The 21131-nt window shown below is 27.6% G+C and overlaps 1 protein-coding gene and 1 long non-coding RNA gene across 3 annotated transcripts; both read right to left on the bottom strand.

Annotated features, from left to right (window-relative positions):
• Positions 1 to 302: 302 nt before the first annotated feature.
• Positions 303 to 2105, bottom strand: LOC148563626 (uncharacterized). Its single transcript, XR_015883134.1, has 3 exons — positions 1920 to 2105; positions 1615 to 1681; positions 303 to 467 (listed from the first exon to the last, which is right to left on the bottom strand). It is a non-coding gene; the product is annotated as an uncharacterized LOC148563626 (long non-coding RNA).
• Positions 2106 to 15930: 13825 nt separating this feature from the next.
• Positions 15931 to 20151, bottom strand: LOC107643345 (ATP-citrate synthase alpha chain protein 1). 2 transcript variants are annotated; one of them, XM_016346960.3, is made up of 13 exons: positions 19987 to 20151; positions 19384 to 19494; positions 18893 to 19069; positions 18616 to 18777; positions 18409 to 18489; positions 18244 to 18295; positions 18013 to 18127; positions 17818 to 17899; positions 17525 to 17620; positions 17333 to 17434; positions 17112 to 17228; positions 16905 to 17021; positions 15931 to 16264 (listed from the first exon to the last, which is right to left on the bottom strand). In XM_016346960.3, the coding sequence occupies exons 2-13, from the start codon at positions 19480 to 19482 to the stop codon at positions 16193 to 16195; spliced, it is 1272 nt and encodes a 423-aa protein (XP_016202446.1). In that variant the 5' UTR covers positions 19483 to 19494; positions 19987 to 20151; the 3' UTR covers positions 15931 to 16192. The 2 variants fall into 2 exon arrangements, with proteins under 2 accessions (XP_016202446.1, XP_016202445.1); XM_016346959.3 differs by having other exon boundaries at positions 19738 to 20122.
• Between the last annotated feature and the right edge of the window lie 980 nt (positions 20152 to 21131).

Genomic DNA, 21131 nt, shown 5'->3' on the forward strand with positions numbered 1-21131 from the left:
ATGTTTGATAAATACCCTGATTCCATTCACTGTCAACTTGAAACAAAATAGTAGCTAGACAGTTCCAACATATATATATATATATATATATATATATATATATATATATATATATATATATATATATATATATATATATATATTAACATCTCAGACCAGCAGGACAATGACTAATCTATCTTGAGTCAGATATATACATTAACATTAAATTTTTAATAACATTTACATTAATATTCACATATATACATTGTTTGGTTTTTTAAATAAGTTAAACAAAATAGTGTTAATTACAACCAGTCAAACAAAGTATATCCTATTTACTATCTATATCCCCAGATGTGAATTTACAATAAGGTTTTGAGAGGATAACAGATGGCTTTGGGAGTCTTATTTCTTCAGATGCCCGAATCACTTAGTCTCTGATTTTGTTCAGTTTGTGCAACATAATATTTGGACCATATTCGAGTCTGAAGCCAAAAAAATTTGGTCAATACTTCACTCAATACACCGACAAGCACAATCATGCATATTTTAATCAAGTGAATCAAAATGGCCAACCCAACTGAATCGAACACCATTCATGTGCTGATAAAATGTGATAAATATTCAATCATTAAGAAAAACTTTTTTTGCATGCAAAAGAACTCAACTGAACATATAACAATCAGGTGAATCAAATGACAAACACCAGTGAACCAAATACCAATCATGTGTTGAATAAAATGTGATAAACATTCAATCATCAAGTAAATCATTTCTGCATGCAAAAAGACTCAACTAAACACACTAATAATCAAATGAATTAAAATAATTAACTCCACTGAACTAAATTTCATTGATACTTTGAATAAAACTTGATAAACATTCAACCAGCAAGAAAAATATTTTTGCATGCAAAAGAACTTAACTAAACGCATTAACAATCAGGTGAATCAAATGACAAACACCTGTGAACCGTGTAAGGTCCCACATCGGTTGGGGAGGGAGACGAAGCATGCCTTATAAGGGTGTGGATACCTCTCCCTAGCATAACGCATTTTGACGGGGTTTTGGCTATCATCCCTATCGTCAAAGACAAAACCGTAAGGCCTTGTGTGCCAAAACGGACAATATCGTACTAACGAATAATTTGGGCTGTTACGTTAACCACCAAAAAAATATAGCAAATGTTTATAACCCCCAATCTTCACTGTTATATTTAAAAAAATTATTTCTCCATAAAACTACCTAATATTTTCTACAACTAGCCAAAAAAAAACTTCGACTAAGTTAACTTGCACTATAGAAAAAAATTTCCTTTACTATAATAAAATCTAATTTAATTTGAAAAGAAGAGAATTTTTCAATTGCAAAATCTAAGTTCATTAACCAATAATCATTAATACTATAAAATTTATCATTATCTCATTAGAATCCTAAGTGAAAATATCTTATGAATAACAATGGAAGAAAAACCAAACATAATAAAAAATTACCAAAAAAGTACAACACTTAGGAATATTCAACCAGCAACTTATTCTTTCGAAATACCAATAAAACATAATTGAATACAAGGATTCAATAAAAAGATAAATAATAAATAAAAACAAAAAAAAACAAAAAAGCCACACTCACTGAGTCACGATAGCCAAAGCCTTTCTCAAGCTAAAGTCACACTCTAACTTTTTCAACTGTGTATTACCTAAAAAATATATCATAGTTCAGATTAACCACCATCTCATCAATTATTAACATAATTAAGTTCAAGTCAACATATAATAATGACCATAACTAAAGAAAATAAAGAGAAAAAATAAAGCCAAACAAAAATTGTATAAGCTTATTATTTGTCAGAAAAGATCAAGGAATTGAAGCCAAAATTCGTATAATAAAAAGGAATCCACTTTAGGTTTTATATAATATGAAAGGTGAATATGTACCTCTCCTGATATATGATGGTCTTATACTTCTTGATGTATGGAGACGTGCCTCTTCATTAAACAAGCACAAACATGGAAAAACCAGCACGAAAAATAGAAGGAAAGGAGATTACATAACCTGAATTCTAAGTCAAATTTTCATTCCTCAAGTATACTAACAAACTACAATCTTAAACATACTATAAGTCCATCATAATTTATATGGAGAGAAAGTACAGATATAGTTATATAGTTATAACTTTTTCAATAATCAAGTAATCAGCAACTATATTCATCGCATCAGCAACAAGATTTTGGGATAAAAAAATTCTTTTCAATCATCAACTAGAAAATTAATAAATAAATAAATATTTTTATATTATTATATATTTATATCTAAATATAATTAATAAATATCAAATTAGTCTCACTTTTAAAATATCTTTTAAAAAGGATATCACTTATTTATTTTTTAAGCTCATTTAAATAAATTTTTAATTATGTTTATCAGAGTTGACACAAATAAATATTTGTAACACATGATAAAAATAGAATTTAGTTAACATCTATTTTTAGAATATATATTAAAATCGAGAAGAATAATGTCATTTTACGGTTTAAAAATAGAGAAGAATAAAAGGGGTGGCAATGGATAGAGTAGGGTAGGGATTGGAGTCAACCCTAACCCTACCCGCGGGTTGAAATTTTTATATAAACTCAACCCTACCCTACCCGCGAGTTGAGAAGATTTCAACCCTAATCCTACCCGCTCTTAACCCGCGGGTACCCGACCTTACTCGCGGGTTACAAAAAAAGATGCAACATTATTATATAACTTGATGATAATTTAAAATAGAACTGACTTTTATGTAAAAATATATATATAAATATATATATATATATATATATATATATATATATATTAAATTATCAATTAATAATCTTCTTTTAAAGACTAAGAATCTTTTACCTTTAGTGAGAGGTCTTTGGTTCAACATCCACTTAAAATATATTTTTATATAAGTATATAACATATACATTTATAGGGTATGGGTTGATCGGGTAGGGTTGAGACACAACTCGCATCCTACCCGACCCGCATGAAAACTCTACCTACACCCTACCATACCCGCTGCGGATCGGGTTGGCAACCCTACCCGACCGGGTGAGGTCGGATTGGGTACCCGCAGATAGGGTATATATTGCCATCCCTAATGTCCTACTATCACCTATATATATATAAGAACTTGGACCATAAATCATTCATAATATTTTATTTTATTTTGACTGATGACCATTATTTTGATGGTGGCAGAGTGGAGTCACATAGTGATAAAGGGGGCAATAGCTTCCTTAATTTTAATGTTTTATATATAAATTATATGTAAATTTTAGTTTAATTTTATTTAAAATTTTATTTTAATATTATTTTATTATGTAAATATTTTTTATTCTTTTTAATATTTCATTTAGTTTTGCTCCTAGATGGTAGGGTGATGGTTGAAATTGATAAATTTACAAAAAAATATAAGAATAGCAAAAATATATAAATAGAGTAATGAACTCAATAATAAGTAAAAATAATAACTGTCATTTTATAACTAATGCTAGTCGTAAAAAAAAAAATTGTGATTAATCTTCTCAAAATGACATATGTCATTAAGCACACAACGAAATAATAATATGTGTCATTTCATAATTTAGTTCTATAATTATGGGAATAAGCATATAAAGTTAATCTTTTCTTTACAAACTGAAAACAAAAAATAACTCAAGAAATGATAAGCATATTATATATGTATACTAAAGTGTAAAATAACCTTTGATTTAAGCAATTAATTGCAATAACCTCCCAAATCCAATATAAAAGATACAAGTGACATTTTGTAATCATAATATAAATAAACAAAGATCTAGGACAATCTTATGAATTACAAGGCATAAACATATTTATTAGGCATAATACTCATCAATAACTTTCTATTGCCATTCCCAATTTTGATTTTATATTTTTTTCTTCAATTTCGATTTTTTTTTGTATTTTTTTTTTCTCTTCTTCTTCTAGATCTTCTACTTCTTCTCATTCTTTTCACAAACACATTTTGTGATGATAAGCACATAAATTTTTTAAAAGTAAACACAATTTTTTAAAAAGAAGCATATTAATGAGAAAAAACATATAAGTTTTACGCCGATTAACATGGAAATTATTTGAAGGTAAGCACATGACTTTTCTATATAAGAGTCAAATGAAAATCACAAAAATTTATTGATGATAAATACAAATATTTTGTGATAATAAATAACAAAAATGTTAAGGTAAAAACTTTTTGAAGAAAAATATGAAAAAAAATACAAAAATTTTTATTATAAACACATAAATTGTGGTGATAAACACAAGAATTTTTTCAAGGCAAACATGACTTTTTGAATAGAAATATAAATCTTTTGAAAATAAACACACAATTCTTTTTAAGAGAAACAAAAAAAAGAGAATACAGAAATTTATTGACAATAAACATATAAATTTTGTGGTGATAAATACATAAATTTTTACATTATTCAACTACAACTTTTTCATTTTTCAACAAAAAATTCTATGTTTTTTAATTAAAATTTTTTTATTCTTTTGTGTAATTCATTTAAGGAATTTGCGCAATTCAAATTAATTTCTATGTTATTCAATTTATATTTTTGTGTTATTCAACTAAAATTTTTATACTTTTTAAGTGAAATTTTTGTGATATTCTTTTGTATTATTCAACTAAAAAAATCTACATAGATTAAAATTATTTTCATATATTTTAACTAGAATTTATGTGTTTTTCAATGAAAATTTGTGTTTTTTTGTAATTTCTTATATGTTTCTATATAATTCAAAAAACTAATTTTTTTTAAATGTGAAAAAGACAATAATAATAATAATAATAATGATGATAAATAGTAATATAAAAATTCAAAAAACTAGTTTTGAGAAGAAATATAAAAAAATACATAAATTATTTTATAATAATAATAATAATAATAATAATAATAATAATAATAATAATAATAATAATAATAATAATAAAACATATGTTTAGGGGAAGGAAAAGAAGAGAAAAAGGAGGACGAGGAATAAAATATAATGAAGATGAAGGAAAAAGACACAATTGAGGGAGGGGAAAGTGGAGGGCTAATTTGTTTTTGTGGGTAATTTATATAAATAAATTAATTGGGGATTAATATTATACCAATTTCTTGAAATTAAATAGCTTATATGTAAGTCTGTTTTTATTTTTATGTAAATTGAAGCAATTAAACTCAATTTATACTAATACATGTAAATTCGATTTACTACTGGTACATTAAATATATATAATCGAATTTAGTTGATTCGATTTATTACTTGTACAGATATATATGTTGATTCGATTTATTAATTATACATTTTATTGATATTTTTTATTTATTTATTTATTCTATATTTATTTTAAAACATAAATGTCAATAAAAAAATTACTTTCTATTTAAATTCAAATAAAATATAAAAAAATCAAGACGAATAAAAATAGAAATTCAAATTTTATATTTTAGTTCAAATCCAGAAAATCAACATTTTTACAGACTTATGAATTCAAAATGAAACAATAAACGATTTCTAAAAATTCATTAAAGTCATCTTTTGACTCATTAGCATCTAAAAAATTATTATCGAGATTTTTGATGTTAAAAAGTTAATATAAAGTATAGTCCTTCAAAGTGGCATAAGAGTTAAAACTTGAATTTTAATTTTTTCAATCAGAATTAACAGATAATTATACAATATAAAATAACCAACTATATTTAATTGTTGAAATTAAGAAATGCCAATATATTGTACCAGTAAATCGAATCACATGTATCTAGTATAAAGTTTAGTTGTTTTGATTTACATAAAGATGAAAACATATATATATATATATAAGCTATTTTATTTTAGAATGTTAGTGTAATATTGATTCTATTTGATTTGTTTGTGTGAATTATCTTTTTTTAATATGAAAAAAATTGGTATATGTAATGCATAGTTATCGAAAGAATTGATTTTTTTTTTAATATGGAGTTATTTTTTTTAAATTATTATTGAACAAATTAGATGGTTACATTAAAAATAAAATCTGAAAATCCAATTTGAGTGAGGTACACAACTTTGATAGTCAAATGTGTACATTAAAAATAAAAAAAAAAAGGTTAAAATACACAAATCTAAATGTTAAATTTGTACATTATACTAATTTTTAAAATTTAGAAACATAACTCTAAAGATTAGATTTGTGTTTTAAATATCAAATCTAATAATTTAATTTGTATTCTTTATATCTTAATTAAATATATCATCGTCTAACAACATTATAAAACATCATCTTCTTTCTCATATCAAAAATAAAAAAGTATGAAATTAGAGTCCACCATGCCCCCGAAAATTTTAGAAATTCATTATATTCCATAGGATGTGTGAATTATAGCAAGAGACTTCCTAGTCCAATAGATGACAAGTGATATTTTTGTTCTATAAGCTTTGGGTTTAAATTCCATTTCTAACTTTTTAGCTTTCCACTAACAGTGTATACATTTTGTTTTATTGTTTCTTCTATTAATAAACAAGTTTTTAGAGTAATTAGTTATTACATTGAATTTGTAATAGATTAAATTTGTAATAGATTAATAAACAAGTTTTTAGAGTAGTATAATACAAATTTTTATAAAGTGACAAATACGATTTAATAATGGATTAATAACTGTTTTTTATGTATATATAGAATCTATTATATATCTCTAATTTTAGAGCCAAAATGTGTCACATGTCACTTTCTCATTGTAATTGAAATTAAATATTTTCCTCCAAAATTAAGAAATTCTCCTATCTTCCTTACTAATTTTACAACCAAAATGTGCCACATATCATTCTCTCATTGTAATTGAAATCAAATCATTCCCTCCAAAATTGAAGAATTCTTTTCTCCTCCTTATTAATTTTACAACCAAAATGTGTCATATGCCCATATGTCACTCCTTCATTGCAATTGAAATCAAATCTTTCCTTCCAAAATTAAAGTTAAGAGTTCTCCCCTCCTCCCTCTTCTTTTCTCTATTTCTCTCTTTTCTTCAATCAGTATATATATTTTATATATCATTATTAATATCAATGATTAATTACTAATTTGACAATCAAAATGTGCAATACCATTAGCTTTTAAAAATTAAATATAATTTTGACTTTAGAAATAAATAAGTATATTTCACCAATACCATTAGCTTTTAAAAAAGAAATCTTCAAAATAAGGAGATTAGTGAAATAGTAAGGTAATATTTTAATTATTTTTAAATTTGTAATTTTTGTTATTTGTAAATTTTATTATCATAATTTAAAAATATTAAAATATCATTTTATCAATTTTTTTAGTTTAGAGGACTCCGTTGGTTTTTTATCGGAAAAGAAATTTCGCAGCCTTAAATTATTTATACTTTTGTTTCTATACGTTGCATTTGTTAGAAAGAGATGGAATTGTGGAGAGTCCAAAATGAACTTTCTATCTTCTACCTTGGAGCTTGCTGAATAATAGCGACAGTAATGTGCATAATTCTAAGAATCAACGAGCTTTAAATTAGACTAGACAAAACATCAATTCAAGAGTTAATTGATTTAACTAATAAGTTGTTTTTGCTAATAAGTATCTTAGGACATTAGTTAAAGTTATTTAAAGACTTTAAACTATATATTTTTTAAAAAAATTTCTCTAATAAATGCACTACAAAAATATTAGGAACTTAAATTTTTTATTTTCAAAAAAATTTCCATATTTAAGGCCACTTATTACTTAAATCCTAACTAAGATTCAACTAGAAGTGTCCGTTAGTTGGATTGGGTGGGTTAAAAAGACTTTTCCAATAATAAACTAATTAAATCATTGAGTTGGATTGGGTGAGTTTTATATTTTTTTTATTATTTCAACCTAAACCAACCCAACCCATTTATTAATGAGTTGGTTTGTGTGGATCCCATGGGTTTATTATTCTGCAGAACATTTTATATTAGGACATGTTATTTTTCAAGTCTAAAGACTTTCAATAAAATGATGTGGGTTAAGTTAATGGTGGGTCATGACCAAAAAAAGGTTAATGGTAGGTCTAGCTAATCCTTACATTATTAGGACAAGTAATTTTTTCAAAAAAATGAAATTTTCTTTACTAATTATATATATAAGTTAAAAATATATTAAATCCGCCAACCAATTCAGATGTCGTGGGATGATAATTTTTCAAATTCAAATCATCTCCTAAACTCAAAATTTTCTTATTGAATTAACCCGAAACTCATGCTTTCATGGATTAGTCCACAGCAATATAAAGGGCACCCCCTAAATTCAATAAATATGTATTGTAGACATACAAACAATTAGGTGAACCGAAATAAATTAACCGGTTTGTCTAACATTAAATACATATATATAAGTTTATGATACTTTTTAGGAATTAAAAAAAGAATGAAAGAGTTAATAAAAAAGAAGTAAACAACTAAAATGGTATTCGAAAATTTACATCGCTGATAAAAATATTTTAAAAAAATGCTAACGACAAATAAGTTTTTAAAATATTTAAAAATACGACAAAAAGAACTAATATTACATATATATTCTAAAAAAACTTTAGATATAAGATTTTGATACAAATTTTTACAATTAATATTAAAAAAAAATTTATCTTTAAAATTTAGTAATTTTATGTCAAATGAATTTTTCTCAAAAGTTTTTATTGTGAATTACCACATTTTTTTAAAAAAAAATTAGAGATCAAATTTCGTTCCAAATTTTTTTATGCTTCTTTTAAATATTTATTCAAATGTTTGCACAAAAACTCAGATCAAATGAATAAATCGTTTGTTAAATACAAAATTTTTTTTGTTACTTAAACAAAAATCATAATTATTAGTTATTTTTTTCACATTTTCAAATCATTCGAAACCTTTTTTTTCAATGGCTGAATCTTTCAAGTATTAAATTGGTATTAACCTGTAGATAAAAACTTTGAAGTTTCAATAACATTAGATAGTACATATAAATTAACTTTGAGTAAAGTATCGCTTTTTTCCCCAACGTTTGGAGTAAGTCCTATTTGTGTTCCTAACATTTAAATCGTCCTATTTGTATCCCTAACGTTTGTAAAAGTGATTCAACGTTATCTTGTCATCAATTATACTAATAGATCATATTGTATTTTTTAATTATTCTAATTTGGATGTATTCATTCTCAATTAGGTCTTACTTGGATATGTTCGATTTCAATATTATACACACTATTTGTGTTTATGTTCAATTATGTCCCTAGAAAAGTGAATTATGTAAATGTTACAGGGATTAGTTTCAACTTTTAATGAGCTATTTTTGGAGTAGATCATCGGTTCTGTCTCAGACATTTATATTCTAATCTTAAGAAGATATTTTTAAAACTCCAACTAAAGCTCATGATGTGTAATTGATGGCAGTATAACATTGAATCACTTTTACAAACGTTAAGAATACAAATAGGATGATTTAAACGTTAGGGACACAAATAAGACTTACCCCAAACGTTGGAGACAAAAACAATACTTTACTCGTTAATTTTTCTATAATATCATTACCTTTTTGTCCAAACTTTTGCCATTTGCAAAAGTAATATAAACATAAAAATGTAAAACAGAGAATACCTACGTATAAAAAGTTGATTGTAATTATTTGCCTAACCTTTTGTCACCTACAAAGTTACAATTGTTCTTTCCTAACTGGTGTATAGTTAAATAAGGAATAGGGCTTCTTTAACCTAAAGCATGATTGGGAAGAAAGAGGTGATGAAGCTGGCCTTACCAGTAATAGGTCAAACTCTCAATGAAGATCTTATGGAAGAGTTAGAAGTCTTTTAAAAGTAATATTTTCATCTTCAGAAATTGAACCCCAACCTTCTGTCATTGGATCATAACCATCTACCAATTTTGAGTTAGTATTTCCACTCTGATCTTTCCCTTTTTCATTTAAGTCTTTATTAAAATATCAATATCCCAATTCCATTACCGCACCTTTGTTTTCGTCAAGTTACACCCTAATACACCCCCCTTCCCTCATCCATAGGTTCTACATAATCACTTTCTATTCATAGTTAGGATTTGAATCCTGTGCATTTTTCAGTAGAAAATCACTCAAATAAAAACATTTAAAACGTCTTTTTTTAAAGATGTTGTAATTAAAATTTAACATATATAATCGATTAAATCATATTATTTTTGTCAAAATTAGGCTAGACAAATTGATTTAACTAAAAAAATAGTGAATCAAATCTTAAATTGGTCTAAATTAATATTATTTTTTTATAGAAAATAATTAAAATACTCTTTTATATATATATATATATATATATATCCTAACCCTACGATAGAAAAATAAAGGACTAAAATTTAGGATTCTCAAAATTAATATATATAATAAAAATATTTTAGTCATTTTCTATAAAAAAAATAATATTAATTTAGACCAATTTAAGATTTGATTCACCATTTTTCGGTCAAATCAATTTGTCTAGTCTAATTTTAATAAAAATAACACGATTTAATCGATTATATATATTAAATTTTAATTATTAAAAAATATCTTTATAAAAAGACATTTTCAGCGGCTTTCTCTGAGTGGCTTTTCAGTAATGCATACATAGATACCACTGGATCAGACCTTGTAGTGCATATAAGACGCGTTTGAGCCCTTTTTTTGTCACGACTTGGGCCAGTAAACACTGTGAGACACTTAAGTTTTAATGCTACCATCTCTAATGGGTTTAAGCCCAATATGATTTGCCAGATGTTGACAAAAAAGCCCAATATGATTTGGCAGCACCCTATTGGCAGTTGATAGAGACATTCACTCCAAGGCCCAATAGTTATACCTATTCTAAATTTCTAACTCCAAGCATTCTCTTGACCAAAAAAAAAAAAAAAAACTCCAAGCATTCTTCATTATATCCAAATCCGTGTATATTTTAAAATATTTAATGTATCTTTTAATTTTAAATTGTGTGGGGTTTCCTATTGGAACTTTAGAAAAATCAGGGAATGAAAATAAGAAGAGAATTATATTCTATATGGGATCAAAGGCGAAGATGAGAATATATATATATATATATTATACAAGTTGTATAGTGTGAGGACAACGCAAAAACGAATATAACATGTGAATAGATTGTATGATTTATATAATATATATAGATTCGTGTAACGTCTATAACTAAATATCTTATAGTAATATAAGTCATGAGATAAGATTTTTTTTTCTGACACATGGTATTTAAATGAGATTTGGTTTTGTTTGGGGATTTCTTTCTTTTTTAAGGAAATTTACTTTGACCTATTTAAGTTTATAGAAAACAAAATGGATCAACTTCTTTTTGGGGCAGCAAATAAAAAAATGACGTGTTTTTTTTGGCATGGGGATCAAAATGAGCATAAACCCATATGCTTAGTCACCAAAAAAAAAAAGAATAAACTCATGTATTCACTGTATAGAATAAAAATATTTGATGTCTAAAGAAAATTAGTCAAAAATAATTATAATTTATTTCATTTAATATTTATTAATTATTATAATAATTAATAAATACTAAATAAGATAAGTTCTAATTTTTTTTTTGTTTTCTTAATATTATTGATAAAATGGATCGTGTTAATATTTGAAACATTCTAAATAAGGAAATCAACATGTAAATGAAATATCAGGTGCTTGATATGGTAGCATGAAACGTATCGCCTCTATTTTTTGGTCTAAAAATATAAACATGTGTAGGCCAATTGTCTTAGAACGCCTGTTGGGCTACAAATTATTAAGTAATAGTTTAGTAAATGTAATACAGTAAGAGTATAAGGAGAGCGTACTAATTAGAATGATTTAGTTTTAGACTATCTTCGGTAGAAAACTCATTTTAATTTTTATTTATGACTTATTTATCATAAAAAATAATTTTATATTAATTTTTGTGTTATAAACAGTGAATAAAAATTTAAAATATTTCTCTTTTCTATTAAAAAAATTAACTTTAATTTTTATTGTGATCTCACTTAATTAATTAATTAAAATAATTAAAATTAATGTAGTTATTATTTTTTTTAATAATATTATTTAAATTTATAAATTTAAAAATAATTTATTATTAAAATATTAATATTAAAAAAATTCATATATAACAATAATACATAATATCTAATTCAAGATTATACTAATTTGTAAAATTACTTAATTTAAAAAGAAAAATATAGTTAAGCTCTATAGTTAACGACAAGCATTATGAAATTGTCATATGTGTTCAATCAAGTCCTCTTTCAACTGTCTATACTGCTGCCTATTTTGAAATTGGACATTTCTTTGGAGAAATTGATGATATGGTGCAAAATTTTTCTCTCCTAGTTGAGGTTGTGATAAGCCCATTTTCGACCTCGTCATACTCTAAGCCTTGAGAAAAACTTCATGCATAAGTGTCTCTTTCATTCTCAACAATCATATTATTCAATATAATACAAGCTCTTATTATGTTTGCAAGCTTCTTCTTTCCCCAAAAGTGCGCTAGATCACATATAATTGTAAAGCGTGCTTGCAATACTTCGAATGCTCGCTCCACATATTTTCTTTGCCCTTTTTGGTATGTGCAAATAATTTGCGTTTTTTCCTTGTGGATTTTGAAATGTATTTGATAGTGTGAAGTTTTGATTTGGAATTTGAAAGTTTGAAGTTTGAGATTGTTGGGTATTTGGAGTTTGAGAAAAATTTTGTAAATAATTGAAAAATTAGTTGAGTTGGTTTGGATCTATTTTTTCGAATAAAAAATATTAGTAGAACTTTAATTTCGTAAACTTTGAAAGAAGATGAACAAGAGTAAAAGAAAGTGTGAGAATAGAAGTGTATGTAAGTAGTATATATAGAATAAAAAATATTAATTTATTAACAATAACAATAACATAGTAACGACTAATTTTCAACGACTAGTTTTGCAATGGTTAATTTTGTAAAGTGGTTAATGTTCCAAATTCCATAAATAAAAATAAATAATTCACTAAAAAATGATTTTGTAATGTGTAAAAAATAAAATTTATTTTTTTAAACAAATTTAATTAATTATAATTTAATATAATAATATAAATAATATTTAATATTAATTTATCATAATTATTTATATTAATTATAATTTAAATAATTAATATAAATTATTAATTAAATAAAAATATAATTATTTAATATAATTAATTATTATTTAAATAATTATATTAAATAATTAAATTATATTTAATTTATTAGTAATTATAATAATTAATTATATACGTAAAGTATAATATATATAAAGTTAATACATATTATGTAACGTTGATCTCATATACGTATATAAAGTATTTTTAATTTTATTAACAAAATATTATTTTTTTAATTTAATTAACACATGTCTATATATTATTGGTTATAGTTGAAAGAAAACAAAATAGCTAAGAGCAGGATTTCTACCACTTCGAACCACGTAAAAGAATTCTCTTCTTTTTTACTCTAATGCTAAAGTGTCTTTTTTTTTCTGTAAATGAGGCTCCAATTTATTTTACCATTAGAGTTGCTCTTAGTATAAGAAATTGGAATTTATTATATATATATCTAATATATATCTAATTGACTATAATTGAGTGTAGTTGTCCTAGGTAGTGCAGTATATAAATACCTAAGTGCATTGTGTAAAAAAGAGAGAGATAATATAAATTCTCAATTTTTCATTCTCTCTGTTATTACTCTGCATGTTACTTATATGGTATCAGAAGTGCCACCCGATTCATGGCAAATTCTTTAGCAAATTCTGCACTAGTCTCATCTCATGTCACCAATTCCAATTCGTCATCCATCACAATAACTCAATCACCTCACTAACTCAACCACCTCACAAATCTCTCCCAATTTCACTTGTTGATAAACTCTGAAGATAATTTTCTTACTTGGAGACGCCTTGCAACACTCGCAATATGTGGCTAGAAATTACAAGATCATCTAGATCCTTTCAAAATTCCTCTAAGATTTTCTACTCTTGAAGAAGAAGCCTCACAAACAGTATCCAAGAAATATCAATATTGACATACCGATCATTATAACATGCATTCTTGGCTCTTTGCTTCACTTGATGCTTCCTTTAAACATCATGTTATTGGGTTTGAACTTGCTCATGAAATTTGGAGCAGAATCCATACATACTTTGCTTCTCAAATGAAAGCTCGCATTCGCCAGCTTCAACAACGACTCAGGTCAGTTAAAAAGGTTGGTTCTACATCTGAATATCTTCTATAAATCAAGAATTTAGTGGATTCACTAGATGCAGTTGGGACCCCCATCACTGATTCTGAATACACCAATGTGATTCTTGATGGCTTAAATGAAGATTATCATTCTTTTATAACTATTGTCACTGCCAAAGAACCACCCTATACCATATTAGATATTGAGGCTCTTCTAATGGCACAAGAAGACATCATTGGGCGCTTTAGAAAGCCAGATACATCTATGGTTCATGTTAATGTTGCTCACACCAGTGCTGTAGACAACCAGCAATCTGATTCTTCTTCAGCTTCAAACCAAGGTCGTGGCTACAATATTTTTCTGGACGAGGAGGCTTTGGCCGTAGAGGACGTGGAGGCCGATCAGGTCATGGTAAATTGGGTCATGTTGACCAATCTTTTCAAAATCAACAATTTCATCTCCAATTCTCATATGCAAACATGGCTCTTCCACTACCCCCATCTTTTCATAATCTTCGTGCTATGATTCCTTACAACACGCATCCTATGCTTACACCAAACATGGCTCTATCAAACCCAAAACCTTCCAATCAAAAGTTATAACTCCCACTGAAAACTCAATCTGCTGGTATTGATTATGATCAGGTGTTTTCTCCTGTCATCAAACCAGTAACCATACGAATAGTGCTAACTCTAGCTCTCTCTAAAGGCTTAGAAGATTCGACAATATGATTTTTATAATGCTTTTTTTAATGGTCAACTTACTCAAACCATTTATATGGCCCAACCACCAGGTTTTAGATACTCTGATCTTTATCTTGTATGCAAATTAAATAAAGCTATTTACGAGTTGAAGCAGGCACCTAGAGCATGGTATTTTACTCTTACTGCGGCATTTAGAAAATTTGGCTTTCAATCTGCCAAATCTGATCCTTCCCTACTCATCAAGGTCACAGCAACATCAATCACATATATCTTAATATATGTGGATGATATGCTTATAACAGGTAGTACTGAGGAAGATATTCTAAACATTGTTAAGCAATTAAATTCAACTCTTCTGTTAAAAGACTTAGAAAATTTAAACTACTTGTTAGGGATAGAAGCTGTATACATTAGTGACAATATTATCTTCCTAAATCAATGTAAATATATTACTAAACTACTTGCAAAGGCAGGAATGCAACATTCTAAATCTGTGATTACACATATAATTACTTCTGTAAAGCTAACATCCATAGGTGGTCCATCATATGAAGATCCAACACTTTATACGTCACTAATTAGAGGATTATAGTATGTTACAGTGACACCACCTGATATCACATATTCAGTAAAGAAGTTAGACCTTTATTCTAAGAAGTTAGACCTTTCTTTAATTAGTCTTGAATGTAACTATAGTCGAGTGTAGTTCGCCCTGGATAATGCAATATATAAATACCTAAGTACATTGTGTAAAAAAGAGATAGATAATACAAATTCTCAGTTTTCCATTCTCTCTGTTATTACTCTGCGTGTCGCTTACATTGTGTTTCAAATTATTATCTTACATTTATTGAAAATCAATTTTATCTTTCTTTACCAAATATATTTACTACAACCTTTTAAAAACTCTCTTTAAAATATTAATATATGATTGATTCATTGATTGACAAAGGGTTGTTCATGAAGCATTTCCGTTCACAGATTACACGAGGAAGAAAGAGGCACAACAAAACTCAGTAACAAATGGTATAATAGTCTAAACAAAATGAAAACAATCTTATTTTATTTTTGTCAACGTAGTGCCAACAGAATTCTACAAAAAATAACATCCTCAGCCATATCCTCTTCTATTATCCATTTTTCCCCCCCACACTTGTTTGATGAATTGAATTCTGTAAACATACATGTTCTAACCAAAATATTCAAAATATGGGAACACGGGGATTAAGAATCAGCCTTGAGCATTGACTTCAGACTTGCCAATATAAAAAAGAATGCATTGACCTCAAATGATTTAAGCTGCAGCAGTGATGTACTCTATTGCCTGTTTGCATATGCCAGTCATTGTTGCTTCAGGTCCATAAACCTGTAAATGTAAACATATAAGCCTCCTCAAAACAAGAATTTTCTATTGGTATGTGTTATGAAACAAACCACTTCTCTCAAAAGCTTAAATTGATAGGAGGAAATACATGAATAGATATATTCCTAACACCCTCGCAAAAGCCTCTTTTGGGGTCAACCAGGATCGAATTTTCGACATTTAGGTCATAAAAACTCTGATACCAGGTCATGAAACTACTTTTCTCAAAAGTTTAAGCTAACAGGAAACACATGAATAGTTATATCTCTGATAGTAAGTTAAGGCTGCATTTTTTCAGCTTTTGAAAAACTTATCTTTTACAGCCCAAATCTTCAGCTTCTAGGGGAAAAAAAAAAGCTAAATTTATTCAAAAAGAACTAAACTATATTTTAGTCCTAGAAATCTTCAGCCTAGCTCTTAAAGAAAAATCATAATCTAAACATATTAGCTCTAGAGAGGGAATGGTAAGAAGGAAAAAAGAAAATGAAAAAAAAAAATAAAAAATAAAACCTGAAGCTTGTTACAAGGACAATATTGTATATGATTTTTCTAAGAATAATCTGTTAAGAACCAACGCTTTTAGGGGACTAGAATGTAGTTTTACTTTATATACAATCTACAAGGGCGTCAGTTATGATATAACCTCAATGGGGATGCCAAGCTCCTCTCCGAGGGCTCGCATTTTCTCCAGACCCTTTTGGTAGTTGGGACCCCCTCGCCTCACGTAGATTTGCATCCTTGCTGCTTTTAACTTGGCTTCCTGAATAGCGAATACCTCAACAATTAATTAACAATACTACAAAGAGTTTATGACGATACAGATGAGTAAATCTCTATTTTATGTATTTACCTTTTCTTTTAGAGCTCGAATTATGCCACTAAATGTAGCAGCAACATCAGTGAAGTTAGCAATGCCTCCTCCTATCACAAGAGCTCGCTTTTGGCCATCAGGGTCTGCAGTTGCGGCCTGCAAAGTTATCATGTATTTCATTAGCTATTTTTAGGTAACAATGCCAAATCTCTAAATTGATAGGTAGATCAAAAATAAAGTAGAGAATAAAAGTTAATTACATCAATCACAACTCTGGCATACTGCAAGACCTCATCTTCCTTGGGTGCACCGCTATATTCAGCATAGTTTCCAAGCTCAGATGCAAAGCCAAGGTCTCCAACCTATATTAATATTATACGATGCTGTCAATGAATACTGTAAAGAAATGGATTCCAACTGTGAATTTGGTTTTGAAAATAAGATAAACGCACCGTATCAGCGTAGATGACACTAGCACCTCCGCCAGCTACCATTGTCCAAATTCGGCCCTTTGGGTTCAGCACTGTGAATTTCAAAGATGCACTTGTCTGCCAATGTTAAATACAAGAAAAAATTAACTGTTATCATCATAACTAGAAGCAATAGTATTATTCCCATCATCATTAAACTATTGATGACTGCCGAGAGATTAGTATTGGGAATTTGACAGACATGGATAAAATACAGGCCAAGGGATAACATTACATACTAATTAAGGACCTACAAGGGCAGCACTTTTAATCACCTTTTCATCTAATCCATGAATGAAAGCTTCAGTGGCACTCATAACCCTTCCAAATGGCAATGGGAATTCAATGTCTCCCCATCTGCAACAAATATGATGAGGTATGTTATCCATCAACTCCATGCCTCAAATTAGAAATATAGGATCCTATCCTAGATCATAATAGTTGGCATTCGTTAAAGGGGAGGAACCCACTTCTTGAAGTTCTTGAAAGCAGCAGTGTCGTCTAGTTCGCCTCTCATATCCAAAGGATAAGGCTTTCCATCAACCAATGTGAATGGGTTCATCTCTAAGAAAGTGAAATCCAGGTCTAATACAAAAGAAAAGTAAAGTAAGTGAATCAAATAATGGGAGGTTAGAAAATTTAAATTTAAATGTAAACGTTAATAAAGTTGATCATGCAATCCCATCCAGTATATTCTATACCTTGAAATATATTGAAAACCACCTTGAGAAATTCCTCAATTTCTCCCTTGATCTGTAAGAAAAGAATTACATAAGAGTATTAAATCACATATTTCAATAGAATTACATCTCGAATCAAGACATTATGTTCATATAAAAATAAAATAAAATAAAGTGTTTAATTACCTCCAAGGGAAGGGTTGCAACAAGTGGGGCAATAGTTTCAGATGTGAAAGACGCTCCAGTTGGAACAAATACAGTCTTAACCTGAAATATATAAAAAAAAAAAAAAACATTTTGTAAGTGTATGTTATGGATCATGAGGAAAGATTTTTATCACAGAAAATATATCGAGTGTCTAATCTGTAATGTCAAGGATATGCATTGCACTACCTTATCCCAGTTTTCTTCAATTTCAATTCCTCCACATTCTGAAAAGCTTATGCTGTTCCCAAGCCTCTCGGATACAATGTTAAGGTAAAACTCTTCTTTGTGGGGGACGAAAGGTTCAACAATGAAAGTTGTTATGGGTCCTTTGCAACCACTCATCTCAACCTATATATAAGAGAAAGACATGACCAAAAGTCCAAAAGCATCAACACTAGAGTGGAACCAAAATACTGAGGACAACAGAGAAATGAAAGGTTTTGAGGGAAGAGGAGCAAAGCACCTCGGTTCCAAGTCGCTCTTTCACAAATGAAGCAACTTGTGCCAAATCCAAATTCAAGGCAACCAAGCCACTCTTGCCACGCTTCCCGAACAACATATCAGGCTTCACAACCAATTTTGAAGATGAAAGCCAAGGTTCCTTCTCTTGAAGCTCAGCGAAATCAGTGGATGATGTAACCTGAGGCACAAACCACAACAAAATCATTACTCAACCAACCTTGATATGCACACTACACCGAATCACATTTATGATTGTAACTATCACTGAAAAAATGATTTTCTTTTTCCCATTATATGCACATAACATATTAACTAGCTTCAATCACAACTAAAACATTTCCTATTACAATCAAATTAAGAGTATGTTGATTTGCCACTAAACCAATTTGAATTGATGTAGGTTCAGCTATATAGTTAAACAAAATCATGCATCATATCCACATTGTAACTAAAACTTGCATGATTCTGCACACAAAAGATAAAAGTACTCACTTGTGCAGACTTGATCTGCAAGTCTCGGCCAGAGAGTCTCTTAAAGTGCTCCTTCAACAATCTCTTGGAGTCATACTCTCTGATCTTCTTGCGCGCCATTTCTATCTCAACCTATTTCAATAAACCGAAAGCACAAAAAATTCCAAAACAGAAAAACAACCCAATTATGAATTATTCATTATAAACAGATCTGAATTGCCAAAAGCGCTACCAATCCGCAAAACAAAATCCCATTAAAAGTCATGCAAACAAATTCGAAATGAGCTCAATGGGACCTCAAAAAGTGGATCAAAATCGAAGCTTTAAGATTAAACAGAAACAAAAAGAGGGGGAGATTGAAGATCTAGGATTTACCAAAACAGAGAGATGAAACAACAAAGGTGGGTGTGGATAGTTAGATCTAACCGAGAGGTGAAGGAATGATGAGAGGGGTGTGATGGGTGTATATATATAGAGAGAGAGCGGAAAAAAAGAGAGCGAAAAATAAATGGGAAAGAAAATGATGGGTAGTTGGTTGGTGAATTAGAGAAGAAGGTAGCCAAATAGTAAAAGAGAGTTCAGAAATTGGAACAAACAAACAACACATAAACATGTGGTACCTACCTACTAATCTACCCCCTCTTCTTCTTCCTCTCCTCCTTCTTGGACCAACGTAACCACTTAACGTTGTTTCAAAGTTCCAAGTCCCTTAATGGTTGGGATTGTTTGTCTACACTATGCTGCTTGTTGCTGGCGTGCTATTAAGTTCATCCTACAACTTTGTTATTTATTTTCAGATAGAGTAATATGTTTGAATTAGTTGTCAATTTAATTATTAAATTAATTTTAAATTTTTTTGTTAGATAAGTTAATTTTTTTTATATTATAGTATATATTTATATAAAGAGATTGATATAAAAAATTTTATGTACTCTTATATCTTTAATATAAATTAATTTGTCTAGCTTATTAAATTTTAATATAAGAATTAACTTATCTAACAAAATAAAAGGTTAAGGATTAATTTAATAATTAAAATTTATTATAAATTAAATTATTCAACAAAAAATTTTTGAGAAACTAATTTGAGATATTACTATCGATAAGTTAATTTGTTAAAAAAATCTGATGAATTTATGAATTAACTTTAGAAAAATAATATTTTCATTCTATTTTTTATAATATCACTTTTCACATAATTTTTTTACATTATATATTTGTAAAAAATTATAGAAAAAAATAATATTATCATTTTTCTTAATTTTAATTCATTTACAATATCTTTATATGATTATTTTATTAAATTTATATATTTAAATAATTTTTTAAATAATAAATTTGATAATTGATTATTTTTACTGATGTAACAGTATAAATTGATTTTAATGATGCATGAAAATCAAGCCAATATTTTTCATAGTCATTGAAAAATGAAAAATTAAATTTTAAGTAACTAGTATTTTTTATATATATTTTATCTTACATTAAAGCAATAATATTAAGCAACTCTCTTTTTTACTAAAAATATTGACCCTTTAGAGTATTTTGGATGCTTGATTTTAGTTTAATTTATTTTGGGTCTCATAAAATACTACATAAGTATTTGGAGGCTATATATTATAAAATTTGATTAAAAACTCAATTTGAGATTTGTCAGTTGTGTTCTAAGTCTCTAATGTTTGTTTTTATTTTAATTTAATTTTTAATTTTTTTAATTATTTTAAATTATTTTAATTAAATTATAAAAATTTAACTAAATAAAAATATAA

Source organism: Arachis ipaensis, chromosome B5, assembly GCF_059453495.1.
Source record: "Arachis ipaensis isolate K30076 ecotype BB chromosome B5, ASM5945349v1, whole genome shotgun sequence".
In the NCBI taxonomy this organism is placed as follows: domain Eukaryota; kingdom Viridiplantae; phylum Streptophyta; class Magnoliopsida; order Fabales; family Fabaceae; genus Arachis; species Arachis ipaensis.